Below are 16,725 nucleotides of genomic sequence, written 5' to 3'. Positions count from 1 at the left end.
TCAGCACATAAGCATGAAACCACACAGCTGTACATCAGTCAAATGAAGAGCCCTCTTGTGGGGCATCACATAATTGCACGTAGGGGGGAGAGTGCAGTGTAGTGTGCAGGTCATCACTTCTAGCACCACACTGTACATAGAGTCGAAAGGAAGCACTCCATAGCTCTTAACCTATGACATGTTTCACAAATGAGCCCTCCTAGCTACAAAACTCAGTGCCCAATTTTTTGCAAGAGGAAAGTGCACAAAAATGTGCCACTTGGTGCGATTCCAAGCATTTTCCCGTTTCGGGGTTTCCGCCTAAAAATCTCCCAACTGGTTGCCGAGTTGACTTCGCGGCAGTGTTCTAAAACGTTCTCCTTGTCATTCCGAAGGTAATTACGCGAACACATTTCACGGCCCAAAATAGCAGCTCCCTAATTTTTAGGAGATGCTTCTGTCGGGTTCCCACTGGTCATCTAACCATCTATCCTCATTGGAACCGCATCCAGAAGTGCAATGTGGTCCAACTGTCGGATACTTTCTGTTGGTGATCCCACCTTGACTTTATGCCTTTATTGAGTTCACTTCCTAGTATCCACCAACTTGCTACGTGCGACGGGGGGACCTACATGATCTTGGGCTGAGCCTAGACATCCTCTTACTGTACGAATTCCAGTGCCGACCCACTTCGCATGTGCGGGTGAAACTACTGTTCACATTGGCCATACAATGTCCGACCATTTGCAACCTCAAAAAGAGGGTCTCAAAAATAAAACAAAAATCATTGGAAAGAAACCAACAACTAAGGTTAGCAGTTGCCACGTCCTCGTGACATAGTTAACAGTTGCCATGTCGTCGTGACACACCTAAGTATGCCCCAACTCAACGTGTTCGAAAAAGGGGTAATAATGGAGCTAGCACATCAAATGTAAGGGTGCTAATCACACTAAATCATCTATGGCATGTATATTTGGCATGCAATCGACGACGTGTGGGATTTCAAGAGGGGTGTATATGTGACGAGGCTGTGGCAACCACTAACCTTAGTTGTTGGTTTCTTTCCCTTGAGTTTTATTTAATTTTTGGAAAACTTTTTTTGAAGTCACAAGTGGTTGGACATTGTGTGGCCAGTGTGAAAAGGCCGACGTCCGAGAGTTTTACATGCAGCCGTGAAGGGTGTTGCACACACCATAGTTACCAGGAACGGGAAACCGGAACGGGAACGGGAACGCGGAACAAAATGCCATTCCTTGTTACGGGTACTCGCGTTTGAAACACGGAACGGGGATTCGGAACGGGAACTTGGAATGGAAACGGGGAACGGAGACCTGAAAACGGCCATTCCCTGTTACTATGGCACACACCGTCGCGCGCTCAACAACTATTGAAGGGGATCGGAGAGCACCACAGACGGAGAGTGAGAGAGAGGAGACACACGACACACAAATATGGGTGGGGAGACTCAGAGTGAGCAGCCCCCTATATACTTATGCTATGTATAAGGTATACAAGTCAGTGGGCGCCCAGACTCTGGGCGGCCGGGCAAGGCACAGGCGCCTATACCCCAACAACCTCCCACTTAAAGGTGACTGTGCCTTTAAGCAAGGGAACCTAGTCTAAAGACTACAAAAGGCGAGAGAAAATCGCTCTCAACCAATGCCCAGTGGTTGGCTGTGATCGTGTGCATCCGGATGTCCTGCTCCCGTGTAAGTCCATACACCACCAGACGTACCGCACACGTACTGCAAGTGTGTACGCAATACCTGAATATCTCCCTCGTGCACTATGCCATCATCAGTCAACAAACGACTGACAACCACAACTGCAAATGCTCCCACTGCAGCTGCGATATCCGGTCTCAAGATCAACATCTCATACATGAGACTACCGAATGCCGATGCAATGCTAGCGGGCCCTGCTAGCTCTACGGAGCATGCATCAACATATATATCCTTGGCAATAGGCATCTCTGACTGACAAGGCGTGTCAGCCACATGCATCTCCTGACTGTCCGCAAAAGACGCGTCAACCTGTCGTGCAACCTCAGAGCAAACCAGCTACTCTAGGTGTCTACTGGAAGACATATCCTGCACAACTATATCCCCATGCTCACTGTCGAGCATAGAAAGGAATGACTGCATAATCGCTGACATCTCAGCCTCCTCTGCAATCATCCACTGCAAACATGACCACTCAATTTGCTGTGACTCACTAGAGCTCTCATGCTCCAACTCCGTATGCATAGACTCTTGCACAACGTCCTCCTGTCGTGACTCGCTAGAGCAAGACCGCTCTACTTGTCTATCCTGCATAGAAGTATCTCGCACAACTGACTCTGTCACCTCTTTGTGTGATTGCTCAAGTGGTGCCCCAATTGTGTGCACAACGAGCTCACTACTCTGCACTCCATGCAAAGCACCCTTCAACCCATGAGCAAAAGAGACTGTTCGGGTCTTCGGCTCTCTGCATGGCTGTAACAAGATTGAGACTCAACCATCTCGCACCAGTACTATGTGCAATGGGTACCATGTGCCAAATCTAGCACCTCTCGCAATCACCAGTGAACCCAAATGCAACGCAAAAGATCGCTCAAGCAGCGATACCCGACATCCACTATCCCGTAACTGTTTGATTGAGATCAAATCCCGTCTCAGATCTGGCACATAACGCACATGACGTAGGGTAAATCTCATACCACTGGGCAAGGACAAACATACGTCTCCTGCACCCTCAATGTCATACACAACACCATCAGCCATGTGCACACAACCAAGTCTCCCACTAGAAAACGTGCTAAACCACTCACGATGCGACGTGACATGGAAAGTAGCATGTGAATCTAGTAACCAATGTGAAGACAATGTGCAATCCGATATGCAATCCGTAGACATAAGATCGTATGAAGACAAGCTAGATGTAAATGTGACATCGCCGTCACAAGTATACTCAGTAACCACCGTACTGATCTCACTAGCATCTGTCATGCCCAAATCTGCATCACGCATCTGTCGCCTCCGTTGTCTCAAACGCCTGAAACATCGACGCCTAATGTGCCCTTTATGTCCACAATGCCAACATGTCAAGTCTCTATGCCGTCGAGACTTGCGTGTGGGACCAATCTCTCCCATGGATATAGAAGTGGGACTAGACATGGATGCCGCGTACATAGCATGTAAACTCTGCCATAAAGCATGAGTTGTAGTTTCCCTCGAGACCTGCCAGTAAAAAGACTCAACCAGATGCAAATGAATCGTAGACATGGCTAACTCATCAAGATCCTGCCAATCATCATCACGCATAGACTTTGGCTTCGCCGATAAACCACGCAAGGGTTTATCCTGCCTCAAATCCGTCAATGCAACAAGCATATGCTCCTTCCAAGCAACAAAATGTGCACCATCAAACCGTGTCAGACCTTAACGCTGGAAGTCAAATGAAAAATCAGCCATAATGCTCGCAAAAGAGCAACCAACAATGAGTAGCAAATGTCAACCAAATCAGCCCTAAACTGGCTCGAATCGCATCAACAAAAGTCTGCAAATATGGCTCAAAACTTGATGCAAAATTGCACCAATAACCGTGCAAAACCTTGCACAAATCACAAGTCAATATGACTCGAATCCGGCTACCTAGCTCGTAGCCACACAAGCATACATCACAATATTCACTCCTGTGAGTGTGCCAAGATAACTGTAGGCCTGTCAAACCGTGAGCTAATCACCAAGCCCACATTGTGCGGTATCAATGCATACACACGCACAAATCTCCCACTTGCAGAGAACACCGCACGCAAATGCTGAGTGCAATCCGCAATCTCTACCTAGATTGCATAGATGATGCGCATAAAACTCCTGGGAAAATTTCGCCAGAGTTTCGACGCACAATGGCTATCAACACAAAATAACCATTGTCTTGCAAGCTCAATACAATGAGCAATCAATGCGCATCAAACTACACTCAACATACATGCATAAGCTCTGCAAACCTGTGTCCAGCAAATGCTCACAAAGAGTACCATAGGTGACCATACATGTCATCCACAACCAACCTCTGCACTTGCTCACAAGATCTACTGCTCACCACATAAGCATACATAGAGCATTACCCGCTCAAAGACCATGCATGCAAGCCACAACATTGCAGAAGAACCACTCAACTGCAACTGGCAACACCTGTGGGACTACTAGACTCAACCTGTACCTGGGAGTCAAACCCGATCTTGTAACACCTCATATGTGCCTGCTACCTACAGTGTGCACGGGTAAGCTGTCTGCAACAAAGAAAACAACAGAGCCCAAAACTGTCCTGAAAAACAGTCTCTGTGTTTTTAATTTAGACCCACCTGTACTCCGAATTAGAAAACGATTCCTTCTACAAAGTTGTAGAGCTTGAAGCCAGCTCCATTTTGAACCAAAAAGTTTTGGAATCGGAGCTTTGTAGCTCAAGTTATGAGCAAAACAGTAGACTGCTGTCAAACTGCCAAAAACTGAACGACTTTCTTCTGTGCTTCTTTGAGCTCATAGAAAGGCTCAAACTCACTTCCCACCTCGATGCGTGAGCTGAATGCATCAATCTCACAATGCTTCCATGTCTATGGAAGCTCCAAGCTCCAATCTGTCTCGCTGATGTAGCCGTTGCAAAGCTTGCCGAGAAGAGGAAAGATGCTGTACACAGTGGGCTGATCTGTAGAGGAACTGTGGACTGATCTGTGAGCACTAGGAAGCTCCTGAGAGCTCTCCTGCAAGCCTCTATATGGCTGTCCACAAGCCTCCTCTATTCCTTTGCTCAGATGTGTGACCTCTCCGCCATAGCCGACGAGTTCATCGCGAAGCCGTCCATCTACGCTCTCACACCTGTCGCTCTGATACCAATTGAAGGGGATCGGAGAGCACCACAGACGGAGAGTGAGAGAGAGAGGAGACACACGACACACAGATATGGGTGGGGAGACTCAAAGAGTGAGCAGCCCCCTATACACTTATGCTATGTATAAGGTATACAAGTCAGTGCGCGCCCAGACTCTGGGCGGCCGGGCAAGGCACAGGCGCCTATACCCCAACAAAGGGCAGGTCGCCACGAGATGGTCAGGCTAGTCGGCATTGAAATCCGAGCAGTAAAAGGATGTCTAGGCTCGGTTCAAATTCATTTAGGCCCCTCGCTACACTTTATAGGTTGGTGGGTACTAGGAAGTTAACTCAAAAGAGGCAAACTAGACACATGGCAGCAGAAGAGCAACCTGCAATCCAACACACACTTTAGAAGCTGCAGTCTCAAGAGGGCCCATTTTTGGAGTGGGGGCTGATTTTTCAGCTCATTGTGACTACAATGTGTGTGTGAGTAGTGGGTGCAGGTGATCACAACTTTAATGGAAAGCTTGCCTTCTCCCTTGTCTCATGTAGCACGACAATTTGCTCTCGTGCATCTCTCTCGCCCCTTCGCACATATGGTAATGTCCCACTAGTTGGGCTTCTTAGATGACCATGTATAGTTCTGGGGGTTTTATGGGCGTTTGCCAAGGCAAGAGCCTTGTGTACAGGAACCAAATCCCCCACAGGTACGCACAGTTCCATCGCGAAGGATTGCAAAATCAGAGAGTTTTCTCGCGTGAAAATTTGTTCGATTCAAAGGGGAATTGTCCCTTTGCGTGTGGGAGCACTTGAGACACGCATAGACGTGTTCGCTCCGCCCAAAACGATCCAAAACAGAAAATTACAGCCTGCTGTGGTTTTTAGTAGGTTTAGGGTTTCGCACCTAAACTGCAGGACATGGCTAGGGAAACCTTGGGAAAGACTTGGGATGCTTAAACAGGGCTTTGGGCACTTGATTGTGACAAAACAGGGAATTACAACACGTTGAAATTGACCTGCAGCTCACGGGAAAGCTTCCAAATTGCAAGGGAAAGTGTCCTTGACGTGTACTTTTGACCGACAAGGGTTTTTGTGCCGTTCATGTTGGCGTAATTGGGTCAAAAACCTGCAAGTACAACCATGGACAGGTTTGGACAGCTCGGTGAGAGTTAGGTGAAAGCGTTCGGATCGGCGCGAGTCTTTGGGGCCTATAGGGTGTCGCTGTCTCATCAGGGATGCTAACAATATTTTGCTGAATGACTTTATGTATAGAAGTTTTTGGAAATGGGAATTCCTAAAATGAATGTGTTATATGTGCTCTCTCATGTGTGTATTGCTGTGCCGTCTCTTTCTCTCAGTTTTGTACAGTTCTTTCAGTTTCTCTCGCGTGTGTTGCATTAGATCTTTCGCTTGCGGTGTCCAAGTCTATTACAAGGAGCCAATTATGCACGTGCTAAATGCAAGGGTTGCATACATAGCTCCCTCGCCATATTCTCAATATCGCAATCCATTTAGGATTTTGCTTATTTAATTGCCATACACTTTTGCACCTATGCATACTAGCTGTAGCGTTTCAATTATCTCTTGTGCTCAAGAAGCTTTTGCATATGAGAATTTTCAGCATCGTTTTGTACTCTTCCTTTTCCTTTGTTACGCTCCCTTTCTTGATTCCTTCACTTGTGGCTTCGGCTATTCCATGCCCTCTACTATGCACACTATGTCTACCTTACATTCAAATAAGAAGCTTGTCTTCTTAGCTTGTCCATGGTGTTTGCAAGGATCGTCTTTCACAATAGAAGTCTGTAACAGACTTGGACACTCCAAGTCAAGAATCAATCACAACAGCACCAAACAATCACTTCAAAACAATTTATAGATCACAATAGATTTGCACTGGCCCGGTGGAGTTTCGTGCCTAGAGATATTGGCCCCAAAGATTGGTGCCCCTTTCGGTATTTCTTTATGTATTAATCAATCATCAAAGTACAAGAGAGCGGTTAATCCAGATGCTCTGCAGAGTGAGCCCTAAACCACTTATTTAAAAATTCACAAGGGATGCCAAAAGCAGAGCCCCAAAAGCTTCAATTCCAAAAGCAAACTCTCTTTTTGTTCCTCTCACAAACTCACTTGAGTTTTTACAAAAAAGAAAGCAATCAACTCTCTCTCTCTCTCTCTCTCTCTCTCTCTCTCTCTCTCTCTCTCTCTCTCTCTCTCTCTCTCTCTCTCCCCCCTTGCCCATGCGTAGAGAAAAAGCAGCAAAAGTTGCAAATCAGCGTCCGTAATTCCCGGAAATCCGTATTGCTGCCACGTGGCATTTCTGCCGCCAAATTTAGGGTTTCAGCCAGTAGTTAGGGTTAGGGTTTCCAGAAATTAGGGTTTCTGGCATAAATTAGGGTTTGCAGGTTTTAGGGTTTCTGCTCTCGATAGCCACGTCATCACTTTGTGACATACCCCCCTCTTGAGAGCATTGTAATTGCCCTCGATTACGCCTGCAAAATAGACAGAGGCCATAAACCGTCTTAGCAGACACTGACTGTTAGTATCTACGTACTAGGAACACACATCTAGCACATGTACCAATCAACAGTCACATCACACGACATCACATGACATTCAACATTCATTCGGATCTTAGACCATGATGTATCGGCAATGTAGCTAGCAATCGCATCTAGATCCAATCGGGACCTCATCGATGTGCGATTGACTAACCCCTATTACAACCATGTCTATTCAAGATCAATCAGACCAAAATGCTGCAGTCATTTCGTCTATCAGTTCCTGCACTTAAAAGAAGTCAAGAACAAATCAGTATCATAATCAATAATTCCATTTCATAAAGTCATCCAGCAGAATACTGTCAGCTCGCAGTATCCCTGAAGCTCAAAGAGACATCAGTGACTTTAGTATCAAAATCAAGGCATCTGTTGACAAAGGAGCGTAGTGACTCCCCTCTTGTGCATCCCACTGCACCAGATCTCCGGCCAAGCAGAATTCTGGGTTCCATTTGGAGTAGACTAAGCTAAACCAAAAGCGTCGAGGTAAAGTTTCACAATCTGAGGAGTATCTGCTAGGTCCTCCTCCTCCATCCACTTCGCATCCAATGCAGGATAGTTCTTGTACTTAACCAAGAACCGCCTTCGGACTTTACCTTTCTTCATATCCTTATGTGCCAAAATCTGTTCAGGAACAAGGATCTCCTTTCACTTCGGGTTGCTCATCAGGCTCCCCATCATCAGACACATCACTCCTAAAAGGTTTCAAGAGACTCACATGAAATGCATTGTGAATCCTCCAAGTATCTGGCAGTTTCAATCGGAAGGAGACATCATTTATCTTTTCAAGTGATCTGTAAAGGTCCATAGTATCGCATACTAAGCTTTGGAAAAAGCCTCTCCTTTCCCTTTTTCTTTCTCAGGCGTGCCTTCTCAAAACGTAAGAGCACCCAATCATCCTCCTTCAATTTCAAGTCGTGACGATGGCGATCCGTTACCTTTTTTTGTCGTTCTTGAGACTTCTACAAAGTCTCGTGAACCTTGGCAAAAGCCGTATTTAAGTCTCGCGTATATTTATCCGCTGAAAAAATCTTATTTTTCGTGCTTAGGAAGGGTGGAACCTTCGCAGCACCTTCAACAATCTCAAATGGCCCCTTCCCCGTCGAAGAGTGTATCATGTTATTGTAGGCAAATTCCACCAAAGGTAGGTACTTTTCCCATTGAGTCTTCTGATCCGAGATATAAGACTTTAATAAATCTAGAACCACTGAATTTGCAATCTCAGATTGCCCATCAGTCTGCGAGTGGAACGATGATGAGAACTGCAACCGCGTGCCAATGTTCTTCCAAATTGCCTTCCAAAACAAACTCGTAAATCTGGGGTCTTTGTCGGAGACAATCGTCTCAGGCATGCCATGTAATCGGAAAATCATCGTGACCATTTTGTGTTGTCGGGAGATCAGAAATGAAATCCATTGCAATACTTTCCCAGGGGCAGGTGGGTATGGGTAAAGGTTGTAACAATCCCTATGCTTTATGCCTATCAAACTTGACCTTCTAGCATACTAAGCAATTGCGCACAAACTCTTCCACATCTTTTTTGAGTCTCGGCCAAAAGAAGTATCTCTCTACCCCTTCATGGTGGTAGCCATGCCGCGGTGACCCGTAAAAGGTGGACAGTGGCATTCAGGCATAACCTTTTCCCTCAACGGCTGTGCAACGCATAACATGGTTTTTCTCATCTAGTAGCCTTCCCGAACGGAGTATCCTGCTACTAACTCCCCATCCCGTATCCATGTGAAAACATCTGCAAAATCTGTATCTGTGGCATACTGGTCGACCATATCCTCGAAGCTCCTATGATGTATCGCGGAAATAGCCAGAACCAATGTCTTCCGAGACAATGCATCTGCCACCACATTCTTCTGTCCGTGCACATGGACAATCTGGAAGTGAAACTGTGACAAGATGTTCGCCCACCGCATCTGCTTTTCCGAAAGCTGCTTCTGTGACAAGAAATAGCGCAACTCTGATGGTCTGTAAAGACAGTAAAATCCGCTCCAAGTAGGTAATGCTGCCATTGAGTAAGAGCATGGATAACTGCCAAAAGCTCTTTCTCATAAATCTGTGCTGTCATCTCCGGCCTTGAGAACAATCGGCTCTCGTAAGCAATGACATGGCCTTCTTGCATTAAGACCACACCCAGACTACGACCACAAGCATCACAATATACTTCAAATGACTTCTACAAGTCCGGCAAAGTCAAAACTGGTCCCGTAGTCAATTTCTCTTTCAATGTCTGAAAGGCAGTCACCTCTGTGGATCCCCACGAGAAAGGGACTCCTTTTTGTGTCAAGATATGCAAAGGGGAAGCAAGCTCTGCAAACTTTCAATGAACCGCCTGTCGTACGAACACAGTCCCAAGAAGCTGCTAACTTCATGAACATTCTTCAAATCGGGCCAATCACAGATAGTGTCTATCTTGGCCGGATTCATTTGCACTCTTGCTGCTGAGACAATGTGTCCCAAAAAGTATATCTTTGAAGCATATGATCTTTGTTTTCTGCCTCATTCTTGGAGAAAACAATGATATCATCAAAGAAAGTGCCAACAAATACCTTGTACTCTCGAAAAATCCCGTCCATCATCCGGTCAAACGTCTTGGTTAAGCCAAAAGGTATCACCAAAAAAAGGTATCACCAAAAACTCAAATAACCCAAAAGTCGTCCGGAAAGTTGTCTTGTAGATGTCTCCCCGCGCGATTCTGATCTGATGATATCCACTCTTCAGATCAATCCTGCTAAAGCACGAGGATCCTTGTAATTTGTCGAGTATATCATCGATCCTAGGAATCGAAAATCTGTTCTTGATGGTGATTTTGTTGAGAGCGCTATAATCGATGCACATTCTCCAAGATGCGGCTTTCTTCAAAACCAACAACACTGGAGAGCAATACGATGAAGTACTAGGCTGGACAAGACCCTTTTCCAAGAGGTCTTTTACTTGGTTCATAATCTCTTCATTCAGTGCTCGGCTCACACGGTAAGGTGGCCGGGTCGGTGGCGTGCTTCCAGGTATCAGATCAATGGTGTGATTTTCAGGCCCTCTAAAAAGCAATCGGCATGAGTGTGGAGAAAAATCTTGGCGTTCTTTTGTTCAGGTCAAAACATATTCGATGTTTATCCATCGTTCAGTTCTCTCCCAAAAGAATGAGTAAAGAAACTGAAGTTCATCAAGTACAATCTTTGAGCCCTTCATTTGTCAAAGTTGCTTTCTCGGCCCGGTAGTCAACCACGGCGTAGTTCTTGTGGTACTAAGGGATTCCGAGTAGAACGTCACTCGCGTGCCCTGAACACCCCCGTCATTGCAAACGAAGTTTGCCAATGCTCGGTGTAATGGCAACATCCCGTATCCGGGTGTCAGTCGAACTACCTCCGCCTGTGGCGTCAGTCTGTCGGGCGTAATTCCAAATCGAGCCGCCAATTTCAAGTAAAAAGAAGTTGGCCTTGGCTCTTGCAAAAGAGCTTCCTGATCCTTCACTTTGCCCTAAAAGCGGCAAAGTTTGTACTTTCATTCATTAGATTCGATACAGGTCCCACGCCATGTGGTACCAGTTCTGCTTTTTATCTGCCTTTTTTGCCACGTCTCTTAGTTGCTTTTGAACTTTTTGGCCTTTCTTCATCTTGTTCATTCGGTGCCTTGTTAGGGCACTTCACGGAGATATGTCCATGTTCCCTGCATCCAAAGCACTTCCCCTCCTTGATGAAGCGAGCTCTCTCGTGAGGAGTCAGCTTGGGTCGTGCATCCTTCTTTTCTGGGTTGCTCTTTTTCTTTCTACTTTCATTCCCAGAAGTCTATTTGGCTCGTTGTGTCATGGCCTCATCTGTGGAGCAAGTCAGACTGCCAGAGTGAATGGCAAAGCTCCGCTTCGCATGACTTATCAACTCCTGAATAGAAGTTGACTTCTGTTCCAAGCAGTGATCTCGGATCTCTGTAGGTAGACCCAAGGTGAACCGCTCAATCTGATCTCTGAACGAGATCTTCTTGAATGAAGAGGCGGGTAGAAAAGAGCTCCAGAATCTCTCACAGTAAACATTTATTGTATTTCTCTTGGTCATCCGAAGATGGTTCCAAGCAGCTCGTATATCGTGTTCATACTCTTGCGTCAACCAAGAAGAAATAAAAAGCTTCTTAAATTTCAGCCATTTAACTGGCGTAGTCTTGTTTAAAAGAAGCGTGGACCACCAAGTCCGAGCATTCCCCTTAAAGTAAGAGGCAGCTCTCCGAATCTTGGAGTGCTCAGAGTAGCGTCCTCCCGCGAAAGCAATGTCAAAGTGCTGTATAAAAGACAAAGCCTTCGAAGCATCTTGGTATCCTGAAAAAGTGTCAAATTTGATCGATTGTCCACCTTCCTTAAACTCTCGGACTTTCTTGCTTTTATCTTCCAGAAAGTCATACTGGTTGGCTTTATAAAAATTTTTCTTGTTCGCATAAAATTTTCCGTCGTCGGAGTCTGAACCATCTGTAGACGAGTCCTCAGTAGAAGTGTCAGTCACTGGGCGAGATTTAGGCTTCTTTGCCTTTTTCTTGCCCTTTTTCGAAGCGTTGCTTCTTGCTTCGCTTTTTACCTTTTCTGTCCTCTTCGCTCGAATCTAAAGAGCTAGGACTGTTAGAAGAAGAAGAAGAAGAACTTCTTCAAATCGAACACGCTTCTTCTGTTTCTTTGCTTTGTCAAATGTTGATTGACGACCCAAATACCCCGGAAAATCAGTGCCTTTCTTCTGCTTTTTGCCGTGCTTTGTGGCTTTCTTTTGCGCGTCAAAAAGCTGAGCAGTTCGTGCAACAACCACCTCTTCTAATTCCTTCTCTGAATATTGTTTATGATCAGAAGGTTTCTTGAGAGCGGGTTTCGGGGATGGTGTGGTGGTTGTCTGCCACTGCGCATGCACTTCTTGAAAAGAAGTCTTGCTCATATATTTTGCCAATTTCGGATCCTTCGCAAAACTGAGCATCATCTTTGTTGCATCGCCGATCAATTGACGACGCTTCATCTCTCTTTTCTGCCTGAGTAGGCCGAGGCGGGCCATACTGTCTATCGAAATCTTCGTTGTGATCCTTGCCCGCATCTCCGCATGCAGAGGGAGTCGACTGATCCTTGCGTGAAGCCATAGGTGCCGCGGAAAGAAAAAATTGGGGATCGGATTTCGTGTAGAGAGAAATCGGCCGAGCTCTAATACCATTGTAACAGACTTGGACACTCCAAGTCAAGAATCAATCACAACAGCACCAAATAACCACTTCAAAACAATTCACAGATCACAATAGATTTGCACTGGCCCGACGGAGTTCCGTGCCTAGAGATATTGGCCCCAAAGACTGGCGCCCCTTTCGGTATTTTTATGTATTAATCAATCATCAAAGTACAAGAGAGCAGTTCGGGTTTCAATCCTCCAATGCGCTCATCCTATCCAACTGGACCTCTTGTAACTGCAAGAGCCTCTCTTTGAATGCATCACTAGGTGGCCCAAGCAACTTCTCTAACATCTTGACCGCAGGCAACTCTACCTCCACAGGCAATAGTGCTTCCTTTCCATACACCAAATGAAATGGAGTAAACCCTGTACCTGTCTTCACCGAAGTACGGTAAGCCCATAATGCACTAGGCAATTCCAAATCCCAATTCTTTCCTTGGTGCTCTGTCACTTTAGAAAGAATTTGTACCAACTCACCATTGAATCTGCTCAGATTTTGCGTCCAGATGCTCTGCAGAGTGAGCCCTAAACCACTTATTTAAAAATTTACGAGGGATGCCAAAAGCAGAGCCCCAAAAGCTTCAGTTCCAAAAGCAAACTCTCTTTTTGTTTCTCTCACAAACTCACGTGAGTTTTTACAAAAAATAAAGCAATCAATTCTCTCTCTCTCTCTCTCTCTCTCTCTCTCTCTCTCTCTCTCTCTCTCTCTCTCTCTCCCCCCTTGCCCATGCGTAGAGAAAAAGCAGCAACATTGCGTCGCTCAAAAGCTGCAAATCAGCGTCCGCAATTCCCGGAAATCCATACTGCTGCCACGTGGCATTTCTGCCTCCAAATTTAGGGTTTCAGCCAGCAGTACGGTTAGGGTTTCCAGAAGTTAGGGTTTCTGCAGATTAGAGTTTTGGGCATAAATTAGGGTTTGCAGGTTTTAGGGTTTCTGCTCTCGGTAGCCACGTCATCACTTTGTGAAAAAGTCAAAGAATTCTATGCTGTGATACCAATGTTACTTGGTTGAACACTAAGAGGACAACCTACAAACACTTGTATACTCCAAAGACAAAGCTGAAATGAAACAAGGCACACAATGAGCCGGAAACAATTGGTCCCTCTCCCTTAAAACTTCTCTTTATTTATGGGAGGATTGTACATAGTATCATGGACAATACAATGCCAGGCTCCCATACTGATGCAAGTGAAAAATTTAGCATCGGGAAACAAGCGAACGTCTATGTCGATTCTTCAAGCCGCTTGTTTCTTCTATCTACTCTCTCAATTGCCCACATTCTCCTTCATTCGCTTGCAATTGTCTTCCAAACAAGTCTTCTCAAGCACGAAGGACAAGAGAATGCCTACACTAGAGTAGATTGAACAAAGCCTTCGTGATGAAATTTGCTGAATGGCTGAAATCTTCAGTTTCGATGCAATTCTTCGGGATGAAACTCTTTTATTGCCGACATAGGTTGAGGAGACATGATCTCCATCGAAGAGTAATGGTTGAAATTGCAAGAAAAGTGCTGAAAAACAGAGAATTCACCTGTGTAATGGATTGTTTTGATAAAAAACAGCTCCTTGTATGTAGATAATTGGTGTTGGATGATGGGAAAAGGCTCATTTAAGGTAGATATGACTATGGAAATTCAAAGTGCAGAAAATGCTGCAAGAGTGTGTTTTCAGCCCCCAAAAATGCCCTAGAAGCTCGAACTTGTAAATTCTCTTATAAATAAAGTCTTTTTAAACTTGCTTCTTGTCAAAATTCTCAAATTGGTGGAAGGGCTTTGATTTTAAGTCCTTTGCTTCTTGTCAAAATTCTCAAATTGGTGGAAGTCCTTTGATTTCTCACAGAACTGTCGAATTATCGTCCCCATCATGGTCAGCCAATAACTCTTGTCATACCTCTTATGTCTAGGTGAACATTTGGTTTCTTGCATCTGCTAGATTTGGGTATGTTTTGCGGGAAGAGGGAGGGTTGATACTCTTTCAATTATCTGTCCTATTATTCATCCATAATATTCCTGTATTTGTGGTAATCCAAAGCCACTTATGATTTTATTAAGAAGTGCATTACAGTTCCAATTCTGCAACTAGTATAATAAGAAGTTTCATAATTGTTTTGCAGTCTGAGAAAAGGGTTCGAGAGCTTTGGTCCCAAATAGCTGTGGAGGAACGCCGCTGCTTGGAGCTCTCAAAAATAGTGAAAGAGCTTCTGCCAACACCACCACCTGCTATAGTGCCGACTTCTATGGCTCATAGTTCATCCAGTAGGAGAAGGCCTCTGAGGAGAAAGGTAAAAAGAACGTGGAGGCTTCTAGTCTCTTCACAGCCTGTCTGATTTCAATTATTGTTTCTTACTCCTAAATGTTTACATTTTTCTTCCATGTGCAGAATAGTACCGAGAGACAACTCGATACAAAGAACTTACATGATGAAGCTTACAGATACTTCGAGGAATGTGTTTCTATCTTCTCCTATGATTGTCAAGGAGATTCTAATGACTATATACAAGGGAAGGAGAACAGTAATAGGCGCAGAAGCATGAAGGAAGGCTATGCGAAAGCACTTTCAATGGGTACAAATGGCAAAGGAGAATCGCAGCCAAATGCTTCTTCAGTTGGGAGCGATGGAGTCGTTCTACCTTGGCTACAATGGGAGGCAGAGGCTGGTGCTGCTGGCGACAAAAATTTGAAGCAGGTAATATCTCGCAACCTCTCCTTTCAATAGAGAAAGTAATCAAGAAGGGTTTTTTGTTTTGAAAGGAAAGGAAGGAGGAGGTTCAGATGTTTGATTAGGCTTTGCCATCATGGATGTTTTGTCATGCTTCATGGCCTGCCAATGACGATTGCTCGTGCTTCATGGTTTTTGTACACTCCATCCTGCTTTGGATAATCTTATATGCAATTGATGCCAGGTTGCAAATGAAGCCTGTTTTGTCCATACATTGTTGAAGGGATAATTGTTTGCACCTTTTATTTGTGTGTGCTTGTAGGTTGAGAGAAACGCAAAAGGCATAAGCAGCAAAAACAGTCCCTTGCACAGACTTGGCAGCAGCAGTCATCCAAAACCAAATAATACATCTGCTGAGCTCGGGAAGCCGTCCCTGACGACATTGGCTGGGCCAGTTTGGAGTGAAAGTGGGGCGCTTGAGGCAAAATCGGATCTATTTGACTCAAAGCAGATGTCTAGCACCATACGTTTCACATTGGATGATAACACTATCCGTAAAGAGAGCACTACTTTTTTGGATGTAGACTTGTTACTCTTTGAGAAAATCAAGTTTAGGTGCAGGGTTGAGAAGGGCGAGCTTCTCTTGTGCCAAGGCTTGTTTCTCATGTAGATTGAGTAAGAATATGCCTCGCCTCTACAACTGTATAAATGAGCTTGCTTTATGCACAGGGATTATAATGCCTTGTTCGAGGATGTTAGTGCACACACCACACCCTTGTGTGCTGCTGACAGTTTGTATCTGATGCCTTCCTTTATAAATATTACCTCTGTTTCAACTGTAATAAAGGCACCGTGTCATTGCCTACTGTTTCAAATATTTCCCGTAGAAATACGTACATAATAGTGATTTCAGGGAATTGGGAGGATGCTCAATGCCCACTTTCAATTTAGTAGGGGGTGGGTGCATGAAGCACAACTTCAAAGCATAGAAAAGTTGTAAAATGGAACCAACTTAGAATACCTAGATTCGGATTATCTACAAAATTGGTTACGAAAAGTTCTCACGCACACAAATTCTTTACATGTATGGTATGTAAAAGTTTTTCAAGTCCATTCCTAGCGTGCCTTGCCCAATTTTATTTCTATTCTATGCATGTGAATTTGAGTAGTAGATAGGATGTCTGCTCATGGAAGGTAATTAAGGGAGCATATGGTGACAAAGGGACGGGCAGGCGTGGGTACACCTGACTTTCTTGGGTTGCAATTGTTGAAGTGCAATAGGCAAGTGGTTGTTGCGATTGCATTAGATTGGTCATGACTCATTACAGAGAAGTTGAATACTACACTGTGATGACAAAAAACTTTTTTGTCATGTAAGATCATTTGTTCTTTGTGCATGTAATACAATAAGTATGTGCTTCTAGCATCGTGACAATGCCGTAGATACTCAGGCTGAGTACAAGAATGCTTGCCATGTGAGTTGTCCAACCA

The 16,725-nt window shown here is 44.8% G+C and overlaps 1 protein-coding gene across 3 annotated transcripts in view; it reads left to right on the top strand.

Annotated features, from left to right (window-relative positions):
• Positions 1–16,097, top strand: part of LOC147466020 (uncharacterized) — a 57,721-nt gene extending 41,624 nt beyond the window's left edge. For all 3 annotated transcript variants that reach the window (XM_086523465.1, XM_086523457.1, XM_086523472.1), the window contains 3 exons: positions 14,690–14,857; positions 14,956–15,261; positions 15,557–16,097. In XM_086523465.1, coding sequence (XP_086379591.1) covers positions 14,690–14,857; positions 14,956–15,261; positions 15,557–15,904 — 822 coding nt within the window. In that variant the 3' untranslated portion in view covers positions 15,905–16,097. The remainder of the gene's footprint in view (positions 1–14,689; positions 14,858–14,955; positions 15,262–15,556) is intronic.
• The last annotated feature ends 628 nt before the right edge of the window (positions 16,098–16,725 follow it).

Source organism: Adiantum capillus-veneris, chromosome 1 (assembly GCF_014529385.1).
Source record: "Adiantum capillus-veneris isolate H3 chromosome 1, ASM1452938v2, whole genome shotgun sequence".
NCBI lineage: Eukaryota > Viridiplantae > Streptophyta > Polypodiopsida > Polypodiales > Pteridaceae > Adiantum > Adiantum capillus-veneris.
The sequence above is the reverse complement of the archived record's forward strand: the minus strand, read 5'-3'. Positions and strand labels throughout refer to the sequence as shown.